General features: G+C 43.6%; 1 protein-coding gene across 1 annotated transcript; it reads left to right on the top strand.

Moving 5' to 3' along the window:
- The first annotated feature begins 2,564 nt into the window (after positions 1-2,564).
- Positions 2,565-13,815, top strand: LOC135520459 (potassium-transporting ATPase alpha chain 1). The gene is made up of 19 exons (XM_064946043.1): positions 2,565-2,718; positions 4,502-4,615; positions 4,946-5,080; positions 5,435-5,552; positions 6,092-6,360; positions 6,453-6,761; positions 6,886-7,020; positions 7,192-7,384; positions 8,138-8,313; positions 10,062-10,198; positions 10,379-10,529; positions 10,624-10,792; positions 10,962-11,116; positions 11,206-11,329; positions 11,549-11,694; positions 12,169-12,302; positions 12,491-12,592; positions 12,700-12,791; positions 12,997-13,815. The coding sequence occupies exons 1-19, from the start codon at positions 2,641-2,643 to the stop codon at positions 13,023-13,025; spliced, it is 2,766 nt and encodes a 921-aa protein (XP_064802115.1). The 5' UTR covers positions 2,565-2,640; the 3' UTR covers positions 13,026-13,815.
- The last annotated feature ends 423 nt before the right edge of the window (positions 13,816-14,238 follow it).

Genomic DNA, 14,238 nt, shown 5'->3' with positions numbered 1-14,238 from the left:
GTGCCAGGACCATTCACAGTTGAGCTCGCTCAGTTTAGCTCAACACTGATTGACACATTTTTTCTACTTTTCTAGGGAGGCCAAATGCTCGCTGGCTTCCCTTGCCTTCAATGCTACGGGTGGCAACAATTTTATACTCGTTTAGACCAGACAGCATCAGATAGATGGCCAACAGTTAGAGAGACAGAGGGGCATTGTTTCGCTCGCTCGGATGCTTTCTCCTGTGAGATACATTCAGCCTCTTGAGAATTGAAGGAAAATTATGAAACATAGAGACAAAATATAATTTATTAGGATTGCATTTTGTAGACTTTACCCTGTGCCAAAGTTTCTAAAAATTGTGTTGTTTAGAAGGAGTGCAAGGCCGAATGGAGTTATTACACGTGCACACTTCACAGAGCAGGCATTCCCTACGGGAAATATGCAAATAAATGCCAGAATGTGCCAATAGGATCTCACTAGCTCATGCTTGGCTCTGCCCACCTCCTTGCTTGTTCTGCCCCAATGATTCATTTGCTCCCATTGGAAACAACAGGCTCTGGTCTAACTTGGATTAGTTATAAAATTCACCTGTTCAGGGTGCTTACAGTATGTGTCTTACAAACATGATGGAAAATTATTGATAAATTGGCAGATGATAGAATTCACTGTTGAATGGATATTGCCGTTGAATAAACATTATTTCACTTAACACTTAGTTCAATAACAGTAATAAAAGTATTATGTCAGTTCATCTCCTGCCCACTGGTGTCTTTGTGATGGGAACATGGTGCAGTACAAAAGAGGTTGTGATTGTCCATTTGCTTTTAATGTTCAACTGTCTTTTCCTTATAAGGGCAGATGACGCAGCAGTGACGCCAATGTGGAGTGTGCCACCATCACACCTGTCAGCAGTCTGAGGCACAAATAAGTATTTACACACTCTTTCACTGATAAGGGGTTCTCACACAAACCTGAACAGGAAATGTAGAAAAACAGTCTGCATTTTGGCAGGCAGGGTAGCCTAGTGGTTAGAGCATTGGACTAGTAACCAGAAGGTTGAAAGTTCAAACCCCCGAGCTGACAAGGTGCAAATCTGTCGTTCTGCCCCTGAACAGGCAGTTAACCCACTGTTCCTAGGCTATCATTGAAAATAAGAATTTGTTCTTAACTGACTTGCCTAGTTAAATAAAGGTCAAATTAAAAAAATCTAAACACTTACAGCCCTGAAATGACCATACTGCAGAATTTTATTTGAATTGACAATTGCATTTTTTTTACACTGATATACACTGTAAGTTAGGCCCTCCTGGGGGTAGATAATGAACTATAGTATAGACAAGGCATTTGAATGTACTTTTCACTAGATGTGTTTCATTCAATTCATGTCTTATATATCTGTACCAGTCATTGAATGGGATGAACCAGTCATTGAATGGGATGAACCAGTCATTGTCTCAGTGTCAATGTGTCAGTCAATTAATGTGTATCTGAGTTGAGAAGAAAATCACCCTTGATGTAATACTGATTTGTCCTATCACAAGTGAAAGAAGTAGTTGTGACTTTGGTATGGCATTGACGTTCTTGATAGCTTTACAGTTAATCAGGGAACGTAGAAACGTGTGTATTCTGATAAGACAGGTACAAGCCCTACGCACAAGGCCATTGGCACTGATATGAAAGAGCCACCAAAGTGGGTAGGGGACGCTTTGCCACTCACCTTAATAGGGGTGACATTGGCTACTCTTAAAATAACACTGCCATTTTGGGGCGGGTAGAGAAGGTGAAGGTGGTGCAGTAGTATATAAAGCTGAGCCAACAGTCTGGTCCTGCTCTGGAGGTTGGCGATTTTACTGTGAGGAAAGTCCCTAGAGTGGCTAGAAAGACGCTTCCAAGATTTCGGGGGAAAATAGGACTGAGCGTTGGACTTCAATAGATTTGGGCAGGCCCTCCACCATGAGTAAAGGGGTAGGTGACCCATTTATGTGATTTATCAAAGCTAGGATCAAATTGCCATGAATTAAATGAGATTTTCCTTCAATGATCAAGGATATTGTATATTCACCCCCGAGCAAGATGATACAGGATGTCATCTCTTTGTCTCCAGGACTCTTACGACATGTTTGAGATGAATGGAGAGGTGGATGTCAAGATGAAGAAAAAGAAGAAGATAAAGAAAAAGGATAGGCTCGAGGGCATGAAGAAGGAGATGGACATTGTGAGTGTGATTCACAAGACCAGAAGGAGAGAGAGCTGGAGAGAATATGCCAAATTAAATTAAATGGGACAGAATTGCAGCATAAATACATTGCAGCTTTTACAGTCTGTCAATCTTTACAGGATGACCACGAGATCACAATAGAAGAGCTAGAGATGAGGTATACCACCAGTGTAACCAAGGTAACTAAACTACCATGGGGTTTCTGTCTGTCTGTCTGTTTGATGAAACAGACTGTTGCTAATATAGAGTAAATGCCCCCTCTCTCCCTCTCGCTCACTCTCTCCACCCTCCACCTTCCCATTCCCTCCCCTCAGGGCCTGACCTCCAGCAAAGCCGCGGAGGTTCTGGAGCGGGACGGCCCCAATGAACTGCTGCCCCCCAAAGGGACCCCAGAGTACGTCAAGTTTGCCCGCCAGCTAGCCGGAGGGCTGCAGTGTCTGATGTGGGTGGCAGCCGTCATCTGCTTCATTGCTTTCGGCATCGAGTTCTCCAGGGGAACCCTCGGCTGCTTTGACGATGTGAGGAGGATGGGGCGGGGAGAGAAAAAGAGGGAGGAGAGAGGAAGGGTGGGAGGAGGGGGAGGAGAGAGGTGGAGGCAGAGGTAGAGTAAGAGTAGGAGACTAAAGTTACACTGGGAGGGTGAAGGAGATGTTGAAGTTACACTAGGAGGGTGAAGGAGATGCTAAAGTTACATTGGGAGGGTGAAAGAGATGCTAAAGTTACATTGGGAGGGTGAAATAGATGCTAAAGTTACACTGGGAGGGTGAAGGAGATGCTACTGTTACAGTGGGAGGGTGAAGAAGATGCTAGAGTTACACTGGGAGGGTGAAGGAGATGCTAAAGTTACACTGGGAGGGTGAAGGAGATGCTAGTTACATTGGGAGGGTGAAGTAGATGCTAAAGTTATATTGGGAGGGTGAAATAGATGCTAAAGTTACACTGGGAGGGTGAAGGAGATGCTAGTTACATTGGGAGGGTGAAGTAGATGCTAAAGTTATATTGGGAGGGTGAAATAGATGCTAAAGTTATATTGGGAGGGTGAAATAGATGCTAAAGTTATATTGGGAGGGTGAAATAGATGCTAAAGTTACATTGGGAGGGTGAAATAGATGCTAAAGTTATATTGGGAGGGTGAAATAGATGCTAAAGTTATATTGGGAGGGTGAAGTAGATGCTAAAGTTACACTGGGAGTGTGAAGGAGATGCTAGTTACACTGGGAGGGTGAAATAGATGCTAAAGTTACATTGGGAGGGTGAAATAGATGCTAAAGTTATATTGGGAGGGTGAAGTAGATGCTAAAGTTATATTGGGAGGGTGAAATAGATGCTAAAGTTACATTGGGAGGGTGAAATAGATGCTAAAGTTACATTGGGAGGGTGAAATAGATGCTAAAGTTACCCTGGGAGGGTGAAGGAGATGCTACTGTTACAGTGGGAGGGTGAAGAAGATGCTAGAGTTACACTGGGAGGGTGAAGGAGATGCTAAAGTTACACTGGGAGGGTGAAGGAGATGCTAGTTACATTGGGAGGGTGAAGTAGATGCTAAAGTTATATTGGGAGGGTGAAATAGATGCTAAAGTTACACTGGGAGGGTGAAGGAGATGCTAGTTACATTGGGAGGGTGAAGTAGATGCTAAAGTTATATTGGGAGGGTGAAATAGATGCTAAAGTTATATTGGGAGGGTGAAATAGATGCTAAAGTTATATTGGGAGGGTGAAATAGATGCTAAAGTTACATTGGGAGGGTGAAATAGATGCTAAAGTTATATTGGGAGGGTGAAATAGATGCTAAAGTTATATTGGGAGGGTGAAGTAGATGCTAAAGTTACACTGGGAGTGTGAAGGAGATGCTAGTTACACTGGGAGGGTGAAATAGATGCTAAAGTTACATTGGGAGGGTGAAATAGATGCTAAAGTTATATTGGGAGGGTGAAGTAGATGCTAAAGTTATATTGGGAGGGTGAAATAGATGCTAAAGTTATATTGGGAGGGTGAAATAGATGCTAAAGTTACATTGGGAGGGTGAAGTAGATGCTAAAGTTACATTGGGAGGGTGAAATAGATGCTAAAGTTATATTGGGAGGGTGAAATAGATGCTAAAGTTATATTGGGAGGGTGAAGTAGATGCTAAAGTTACGCTGGAAGGCTGAAGGAGAGGCTGAAGTTACACTGGGAGGCTGAAGGAGAAAATACTGTATGTGAAAGAAGGGGAATACATACGAATACAACAAGTATTACAGAGTGAATATAATGTGACTGTTTGTTTCATCACTATTTCTCTGTGACCACACCTGTCTACAGCTGTACCTCGCCATCACTCTGATCACTGTTGTTGTGGTGACTGGCTGTTTCGGTTACTACCAAGAGTTTAAGAGCACCAACATCATCGCCAGCTTCAAAAATCTAGTGCCACAGGTAAAGATATGGAAATACATTATAACTAAATTAATACATTATAACTAAGGAAATACATTATAACTAAAGAAATACATTATAACTAAAGAATACAGTATAACTAGGGAAAGAAATTATACATTATTAACAGACCAGGAAAAACTCCTGGCCCTAAATAGCCATACAACAGTTATTTTGTTATTGTAAGAAATTGTTTACTTTCATGACAAATATATTCCTTTCATCAAGACTGATCATAATACACTCACTACTGCACTGAGGCAAGGCAGTCAGTCCATCAATCAATCATTGAAATACAGGGATTTGGTATAAACATCTATCTCGTTCTAGCAAGCCCTGGTGATCCGTGACGGGCAGAAGAACCAGATCAATGCCATGGACCTGGTGGTGGGAGACCTGGTGGAGATCAAGGGTGGTGACCGTGTGCCTGCTGACATCCGCATCATCTTTGCCCAGGGCTGTAAGGTAGGTACACTAGGCCACCAGTTCCCATTATAGACCACTAACACACTTTCAACCCAGAAGTAATGGCTAAGAGTGTTGAAGCAGGTTGAGCAGGAATGTGAACATAGAGCTAGGATTCCGGTTAGGATTAGTGTTAGGGTTATAGTTAGGGCTGAAGCTAGGATTAGGGTTGATCCAGGATGCGGACATGAAGCTCGGGATAGGGTTAGGTTTACGGTTGACCCGGGGTGTTGGCATGAAGCTAGCGTTAGGGTTAGGGTTAGGGTTAGGTTATGCAGAAGACCCGAGCTTGAACCCTGGTTGGTTTCATATGTTATAACCCTGTCAGTTCCTTGATCTCCTCATCCTCTCCAGGTGGATAACTCATCCCTGACAGGAGAGTCAGAGCCCCAGAGCAAAACCCCGGAGTGTACCCACGAGAACCCCCTAGAGACCAAGAACATCGCCTTCTTCTCCACCACCTGCCTGGAAGGTAGACACATCACCGGAGGCTGCTGAGGGGAGGACGGCACATAATAATGGCTGGAATGGAGTAAATGGAATGGCATCAAACATATGGAAACAATGTGTTTGATGAGTACGATACCATTCCATTTATTCCGGACGATGAGCCCGTCCTCCCCAATTAAGGTGCCACCAACCTCCTGTGCTACCTAAACATACGCACATGAACACACACCTACACATACACACTGCCACCACTGCCTGAAAGGTACTACAGAAGGACACCAGAGGAGGTTGGTGGGAGGAGCTATAGGAAGATGGGCTCATTTTAATGGCTGAAATGGTGTAAATGGAACGGAGTCAAGCATGTTGCTTCCATATGTTTGATGTGTTTGGTAGTATTGGTACCATTCCATTGATTCCACCACCAGCTTCCTTTGACAGACACACCCCTTATTCAATCACACACAGAAAAGATTCACACAGAAACACACATTTGCAAAAACATCAACATAATACTCATAGTGTAATCTAAAATCCCCTTTCCTCTGCTTGGCAACCAACCAGGAGTGGCCACAGGAACGGTCATCAACACGGGTGACCGCACCATCATTGGCCGCATTGCCAGCTTGGCGTCAGGCGTAGGCAATGAGAAGACGCCAATTGCCATAGAGATTGAGCACTTTGTTGACATCATTGCTGGGCTGGCCATCTTCTTTGGCTTCACCTTCTTCGTGGTGGCCATGTTTATCGGCTATGCCTTCCTGGAGGCTATGATCTTCTTCATGGCCATCGTGGTGGCCTATGTACCTGAGGGGCTGCTGGCTACTGTCACTGTGAGTCAACAATGAGGCTCTGGTCTGTCTAGGCCTATATCAAGTTGGTTATTAGCAGTTTTCATCAACCATCTCCCTCTCTCTCCCCCCAGGTGTGTCTGTCGCTGACGGCCAAGCGTCTGGCCAGGAAGAACTGTGTGGTGAAGAACCTGGAGGCTGTGGAGACACTGGGCTCCACCTCGGTCATCTGCTCTGACAAGACGGGCACTCTGACCCAGAACAGGATGACCGTGGCCCACCTGTGGTTCGACAATGTGATCCATGCCGCAGACACCACAGAGGACCAATCAGGTCAGAGCTTTGACCAATCATCCGAGACGTGGCGATCATTGGCAAGAGTGGCAGGACTCTGTAACCGGGCCATCTTCAAACCCAACCAGGAGTCTCTGCCTATTCCTAGGGTGAGCTGATAGACACTAGCCTCAACACACATATTGGCAGACACATTCATTCACAGACACAGCATCAATGAAAAACTATATGATTTATGAGTTACCTTTATTCCAATGCACCTATGTGCAACAGAGAATAGTGGTGGGCGACGCCTCAGAGACGGCTCTGCTGAAGTTCACTGAGCTGGCCATAGGGAATATGATGGAATACAGGGAGCGATTCAAAAAAGTTGTTGAAGTACCATTCAACTCCACCAACAAGTTCCAGGTAAGAGGCCTGATTTTCTGATCTGATTTCAAGTCAGTCTGTTGAAAGTGTTTATATAATCTACCATATGTTGTATAGGTGTATCATGTGACTATGATAAATACTTTAATGGCATGACCAGAATGAGCTATTTGTGTTTGAATTGTACTGTCTCCCCCCGGTGGCAAGTAGCTGTCAGTGCATGAGTTGGAGGACCCCATGGACTTGCGCTACCTGCTGGTGATGAAGGGGGCGCCAGAGAGGATCTTGGAGCGCTGCTCCACCATCCTGATCAGGGGCCAGGAGATGCCCCTGGATGAACAGTGGAGAGAGGCCTTCCAGACCGCATACATGGACTTGGGGAGCCTGGGGGAGAGAGTGCTGGGTAAGGGACAGTGTTTGGGAATAGTGAACTACATGTAATTCAACTAGTAATTGAACTACATTTTGCAGTAACTTGGTGGTAGTTGAACTATATTCAAATCTTGGAAGTGTTTTCAGTAGTTTTACTTTTTTAGTGTTACTTTTTGGGCCATGTAGCTTTGTAGCTAACTACTGGAATTACACTGTACTTTTTTGTCTAAAATAAAATAAGTAGGCAAACATGTCCTTTCTTTTTCAGCATCAGACCTGCCAAATATTCTGTGTTTAATAGGTTAAATGACACATTCTGTTAACATCTGACTGCAAAGTGAACTGTTATTGCAATTTGTAGTCTATGACATTTCAGATTTAGATATGATCATTTATCACAAAGAGGTTATCACGACATTAATTACTTTCTAAGTAACTTTAGTTAAATAAACAGTTTTTATGGTGGCTTTAGTGTAGCTTAACTTAACTATTTTGTAGCTTGGTAAACAATATTTTCAGAGTAGCTTCCCCAACACTGGTAAGGGACCGTACAAGGCTATAGGAAACCATGCACGAATGTTGAAGGAACAAGCAAAGAGAGAAAAGCAACAGGATCAATTGACTACAAGAGAGGATGAGGGGAGAAAAGTCACATCTAGAAAATGTGAAAATACAAGATAGTACCACAGAAGCTTTATAAGCTATCAGGGAGAAAATGGTATCTCTTCTTTGGGCCCATAAATACCCACTAACCCCTCCAATCTGTCCAAACATTTATCTCCAGGTTTCTGTCACATCTATCTAAATGAGAATGAGTTCCCTCGTGGTTACAAGTTTGACTCCGATGAGATGAACTTCACCACGTCTGGTTTGTGTTTCGCTGGACTCATTTCCATGATCGACCCGCCCCGCGCCACTGTGCCTGACGCTGTCATGAAGTGCCGCACGGCTGGAATAAGGGTACGAGGGTAAAATGGGGGAGAGTTTGGGCATAGGAGAAAGACAGAAAGAGAAAAATGGAGAGAGAGAGTTAGAACGTACAGAGCCTTGCAAAAGTATTCACCACCCTTGGCGTTTTTCCTATTTTGTTGCATTACAACCTGTAATTTAAATAGATTTTTATTTGGATTTCATGTAATGGACATACACAAAATAGTCCAAATTGGTGGTGAAATGAAAAACAAAAAGTGGTGTGTGCATATTTATTCACTCCCTTTGCTATGAAGCCCCTGAATAAGATCTGGTGCAACCAATCGCCTTCAGAAATCACATAATTATTAAATAAAGTCCACCTGTATGCAATCTAAGTGTCACATGATCTGTCACATGATCTCAGTATAGATACACCTGTTCTGAAAGGCCCCAGAGTCTCCAACACCACTAAGCAAGGGGCACCACCAAGCAAGCGGCACCATGAAGACCAAGGAGCGCGCCAAACAGGTCAGGGATAAAGTTGTGGAGAAGTACAGATCAGGGTTGGGTTATAAAAAAATATCTGAAACTTTGAACATCCCACGGAGCATCATTAAAACCATTACTAAAAAATGGAAAGAATATGGCACCTCAACACACCTGCCAAGAGAGGACCGCCCAACAAAACTCACGGACCAGGCAGGAGGCCATTAATCAGAGAGGCAACAAGCAGACCATCTCCACAGCGGAGATTGGAGTATCTGTCCATAGGACCACTTTAAGCCATACACTCCACAGAGCTGAGCTTTACGGAAGAGTGGCCAGAAAAAAAGCCATTGCTTAAAGAAAAAAATAAGAAAACACATTTGGTGTTCGCCAGAAGGCATGTGGGAGACTCCCCAAACATATGGAAGAAGGTACTCTCATCAGATGAGACAAAAATGTAGTATTTTGGTCATCAAGGAAAATGGTATGTCTGGCACGAATCCAACACCTCTCATCACCCCAGGAATATTATCCCCACAGTGAAGCATGGTGGTGGCAGCATCATGCTGTGGGGATGTTTTTCATCGGCAGGGACTGGGAAACTGGTCAGAATTGAAGAAATGATGGATGCCGCTAAATATAGGGAAATTCTTGAGGTAAACCTGTTTCAGTCTTCCAGAGATTTGAGACTGGGACGGAGGTTCGCCTTCAAGCAGGACAATGACCCTAAGCATACTGCTAAAGCCAGCAACACCTGAGTGGTTTAAGAGGAAACATTTAAATGTCTTGAAATGGCCTCGTCAATGCTCAGACCTCAATCCAATTGAGAATGTGTGGTATGACTTAAAGATTGCTGTACACCAACAGGAACCTATCCAACTTGAAGGAGCTGGAAAAGTTTTGCCTTGAAGAATGGGCAAAAATCCCAGTGGCTAGATGTGCCAAGCTTATAGAGACATATCCCAAGAGACTTGCAGCTGTAATTGCTTCAAAGGTGGCTCTACAAAGTATTGACTTTGGACGGGTGAATAGTTATGCACGCTCAAGTTTTCAGTTTTTTTGTCTTATTACTTGTTTGTTTCACAATAAAAAAAAATATTTTGCATCTTCAAAGTTGTAGGCATGCTGTGTAAATCAAATTATACAAACCCCCCAAAAATCTATTTTAATTCCAGGTTGTAAGGCAACAAAATAGAAAAGTACCAAGGGGGGTGAATACTTTCGCAAGGCACTGTAGCTTATACAAGGTAACAGGCCATCACAGTCTCACGTCAACCTATATCAAATCATTCCACTGTGAACTCCCTCAGGTAGTCATGGTGACGGGTGACCACCCGATCACGGCCAGAGCCATCGCTGCCAACGTTGGCATCATCACAGAGGGCAGTGAGACAGTAGAGGACATTGCGACCAGGAAACGCATTCCAGTGGAGCAGGTCAACAGGAGGTGGGTCTTGTTCTCCAACACCAACACAGTCTGGCAGGGTTAGGATTCTGACTCTCACTGTGGTTGATGAATCTCCTGTGACAGATTTGACTATTTATACAGAGTTTGTATATCAAGTAAGTGGATTAGACATGTATATTCTATTCTATCATATTCTAATCTATTCAATATGGTCTTCAGGGATGCCCGGGCCTGTGTGATCAGTGGTGGTCAGCTGAAGGACATGAGCAGTGAAGAGCTGGACGAAGCGTTGAGGAGTCACCCTGAAATGGTGTTTGCCCGCACCTCCCCCCAGCAGAAACTCATCATCGTGGAGAGCTGTCAACGCCTGGTGAGCTTACCCTTATTTTTTGTCATGTTATCTCTCTCAAACCCTCTCCTCCCCTCTCTTTCTCTCTCACTCTTTCACATTCTCTCTCACTAAGGGCTCCATTGTGGCTGTGACAGGCGATGGGGTGAACGACTCCCCTGCATTGAAAAAGGCAGACATTGGTATTGCCATGGGCATAGCTGGCTCTGATGCAGCTAAGAATGCAGCTGACATGATTCTGCTGGATGACAACTTTGCCTCCATCGTCACAGGGGTGGAACAGGGTGAGTGAGAGTGTCTTAGCAAATCACAAAACACAACAGCCATTTTAACAGGCTGATTACAATTGAAATGTATCCTGTGAACCAATATTTGGTTTCACAAAGTTAAGCCTTCGTGATATTAAATAATACTGATATTGAGGGATTGATTTCGACCATATCTGACACCAAGGTCGTCTGATCTTTGACAACCTGAAGAAATCCATTGCGTACACACTGACCAAGAACATTCCGGAGCTCACACCGTACCTCATCTACATCACTGTCAGTGTTCCTCTGCCATTGGGCTGCATCACCATCCTCATGATTGAGCTGGCCACTGACATTGTAAGTCTCCTCCTCTTCCTCACCCCTCATTCCCCTGCACTATAAGACCATTCTAGAATGATGCTGATTATCCTTTTTCTATCCTACAGTTTCCCTCTGTGTCTCTGGCCTATGAGAAAGCAGAGAGTGATATTATGCATCTGAAACCCAGGAACCCGCGTAAGGATAGGTTGGTGAACGAATCTCTGGCTGCCTACTCCTACTTCCAGATTGGTGAGGGTTCATGTCTGCTCCTGTAGTATGTACATGTCTGGAAAAGGCCTTTCTATTTCACTCGGCCCTTTGAGTCCAATTGATCCTTGAAGCTGAATGATTTATTGACCAATATTCAAGGTGATAACCTACAAATAGTCTATTAGTACATTTTTCATGTCCAATTTTCTCCTCCCTCCCTCTATTTTGATTTATCTCTCCCCCTCTCCCCTTATCCAGGAGCGATCCAGTCTTTCGCTGGTTTCACAGACTACTTTACAGCGATGGCCCAGGAAGGCTGGTATCCCCTGCTGTGTGTGGGGCTCAGGTCCCACTGGGAGAACGTCCATCTGCAGGACCTGCAGGACAGCTATGGCCAGGAGTGGGTGAGTGTGTGTGGCTTAAGGTAGGATAGATATGACCAGGAGTGGCAGAGAGTGTGTGACTTACTGTAGGATAGATAAGGCCAGGAGTGGGTGGGTGTGTGGCTTACTGTAGGATAGATATGGCCAGGAGTGTTGAGTGTGTGTGGCTTACTATAGGATAGATATGGCCAGGAGTGGGTGAGTGTGTGTGGCTTACTGTAGGATAGATATGGCCAGGAGGGTTTGAGTGTGTGTGGCTTACTGTAGGATAGATATGGCCAGGAGGGGTTGAGTGTGTGTGTCTTACTGTAGGATAGATATGGCCAGGAGTGGGTGAGTGTGTGGCTTACTGTAAGATAGATATGGCCAGGAGGGGATTTGTGTGTGTGTCTTATGGCCAGTACTGTATGAGTGCGTGTAGCTTTACAGCTCCCTTACTTACCTGTAACTCCTGAAAATGTCTATCAAAAATCTCCTGTCTTCTCTGTTCTGCAGACATACGCCCAGCGTCTGTATCAGCAGTACACCTGCTACACTGTCTTCTTCATTAGTATCGAGATCTGCCAGATCGCTGACGTGTTGATCAGGAAAACTCGCCGTCTGTCCATCTTCCAGCAGGGCTTCTTTAGGTCTGTGGATGTTGACTGCATGGAACAAATGTCTCTTACTCCCTACATACAATCATATACTCCATGTTATGCATCGTTCATCGTAGTAGCAGAGAAGGCTTCCAACAAAATTGCTTAGGATGTATCAATCTTGATGGGACTAATAAAACATTGTTTGACCATCCTCCATGTTTTCCCTTTGTGTGCAGGAACAAGGTGCTAGTGAGTGCCATCGTCTTCCAGCTGTTACTGGGTAACCTGCTGTGCTACTGCCCAGGGATGCCCAACATTTTCAACTTCATGCCCATTCGGTACTGTTACACTCTGTTTGACTTGAATGGTTATCGATTAGTCTTCTCTGTCATTGTTTTGATGGCTTTCATGTTGGTTTGTTCATGCGTAAAACTCCCCATTACAGGGGCCAATGGTGGTTTGTTCCAATCCCATACGGAATTCTAATCTTTGTCTATGACGAGATCAGAAAGCTGGGGGTCAGAAGACATCCAGGAAGTAAGTAGCCTTGCTTGCTTCTGTCTTATCCATCCATTCATCTATCCATCCATTCACCTACCCATCCATCTATCTATTTATCATCCATCTATCCATCCATTCACCTCCCCATCCATCTATTTATCATCCATCTATCCATCCATTCACCTACCCATCCATCCATCTATCCATCCATTTCTGATTTATTTCCATTCCCCTCTCACAGGTTGGTGGGACCAGGAGCTGTATTATTGAGAGAAGAGGGCAGATATCTAGACCAGAGCCATAGGTATAAAGATGCAGGTTAGCGTTTTCCATCATGAATCTTGTTCTGGAGGCAGCTCTGCTCTGCAGTGGTCACTAGCTGGCACAGCCACAAAGTCGTAAAATCTGATTTTAATCCTAAATCTAACCACACTGCTAACCCTAGCTAATGGCTAACCCTAAATTTAAATTCATTTTTGTTTTCATGAATTTGTACAATAAGTCCAATTTGACTTTGCAGCAGGCCTATGAGGAAATCGCTCAGTTCTGCCTCGAGGACAAGTCACATAACAATAAACGTCAACCTGTTATACAAACCTTTTCTGGCTAGCAAACTGTCCTCCATCTTGGCCCCAAACATTCCATTACAAACATTGGTGCCATGGTGTCCATTACAATCTAAATATCAAACAAGGTTTGCCAAATTCTATACAAGTGTAGCTCTGAATATCCTAAACCATTTCTGATATGGAACCAAATATTATACATTGAAATAATAACCATACATTCTTTTTTTTTAAAGACACACCTCCATGTTCTAATACAAAAAAATAAGAATTCTTGATGTGAGTTTGTCATATCAATTTTAATTTAGAATTCTTTCCTTTTGTAAATCCAGTATGCATATGTCTGTGTGCGATTGCCTTTTGCTTCTGAATTCCATTGCCTTTTTATGTATGACATCAAACATATTTGCCGTTAAGGGTTCTTTCTTGGTGATAATGTTGGAGGTACAGTAGCTTATAACAATTGTATTTCTGTATTTGTATGAATAAAGTGTGTCAAATATAATGTATTGTATGACTTCATATTCTAGAGAGATATCTGAAATGTTTCTTCACCATACTAATTTCCATTCTAATGAATGAATCACTTTTATTAAAAGCCCGACACTCAGGGGGTTTGTACATTGTGTAGCTCAGTCTACCTCTGGTTGATCTAATCTTATCCTGTCCACACAGATAGTAATATTGCTTTGACACCTCCATGGAGAAAAAAGTTGACCAATATTGAGGGATATGACGTCATTGATGTACTTCCTTTACTTTTGGGTCATTTCAACGCACGATGGCGCCATTGTGAAAAGTAGGCTACAACGTGTTCAAGGTTTGACACAACGACTGTATGGTTTGACAGCTTCCTATACATATATTTTTACGCAACTCACCATATGTGATGTAACATTTAATATACACCATGTTCA

This window comes from Oncorhynchus masou, chromosome 29, assembly GCF_036934945.1.
Source record: "Oncorhynchus masou masou isolate Uvic2021 chromosome 29, UVic_Omas_1.1, whole genome shotgun sequence".
NCBI lineage: Eukaryota > Metazoa > Chordata > Actinopteri > Salmoniformes > Salmonidae > Oncorhynchus > Oncorhynchus masou.
The sequence above is the reverse complement of the archived record's forward strand: the minus strand, read 5'-3'. Positions and strand labels throughout refer to the sequence as shown.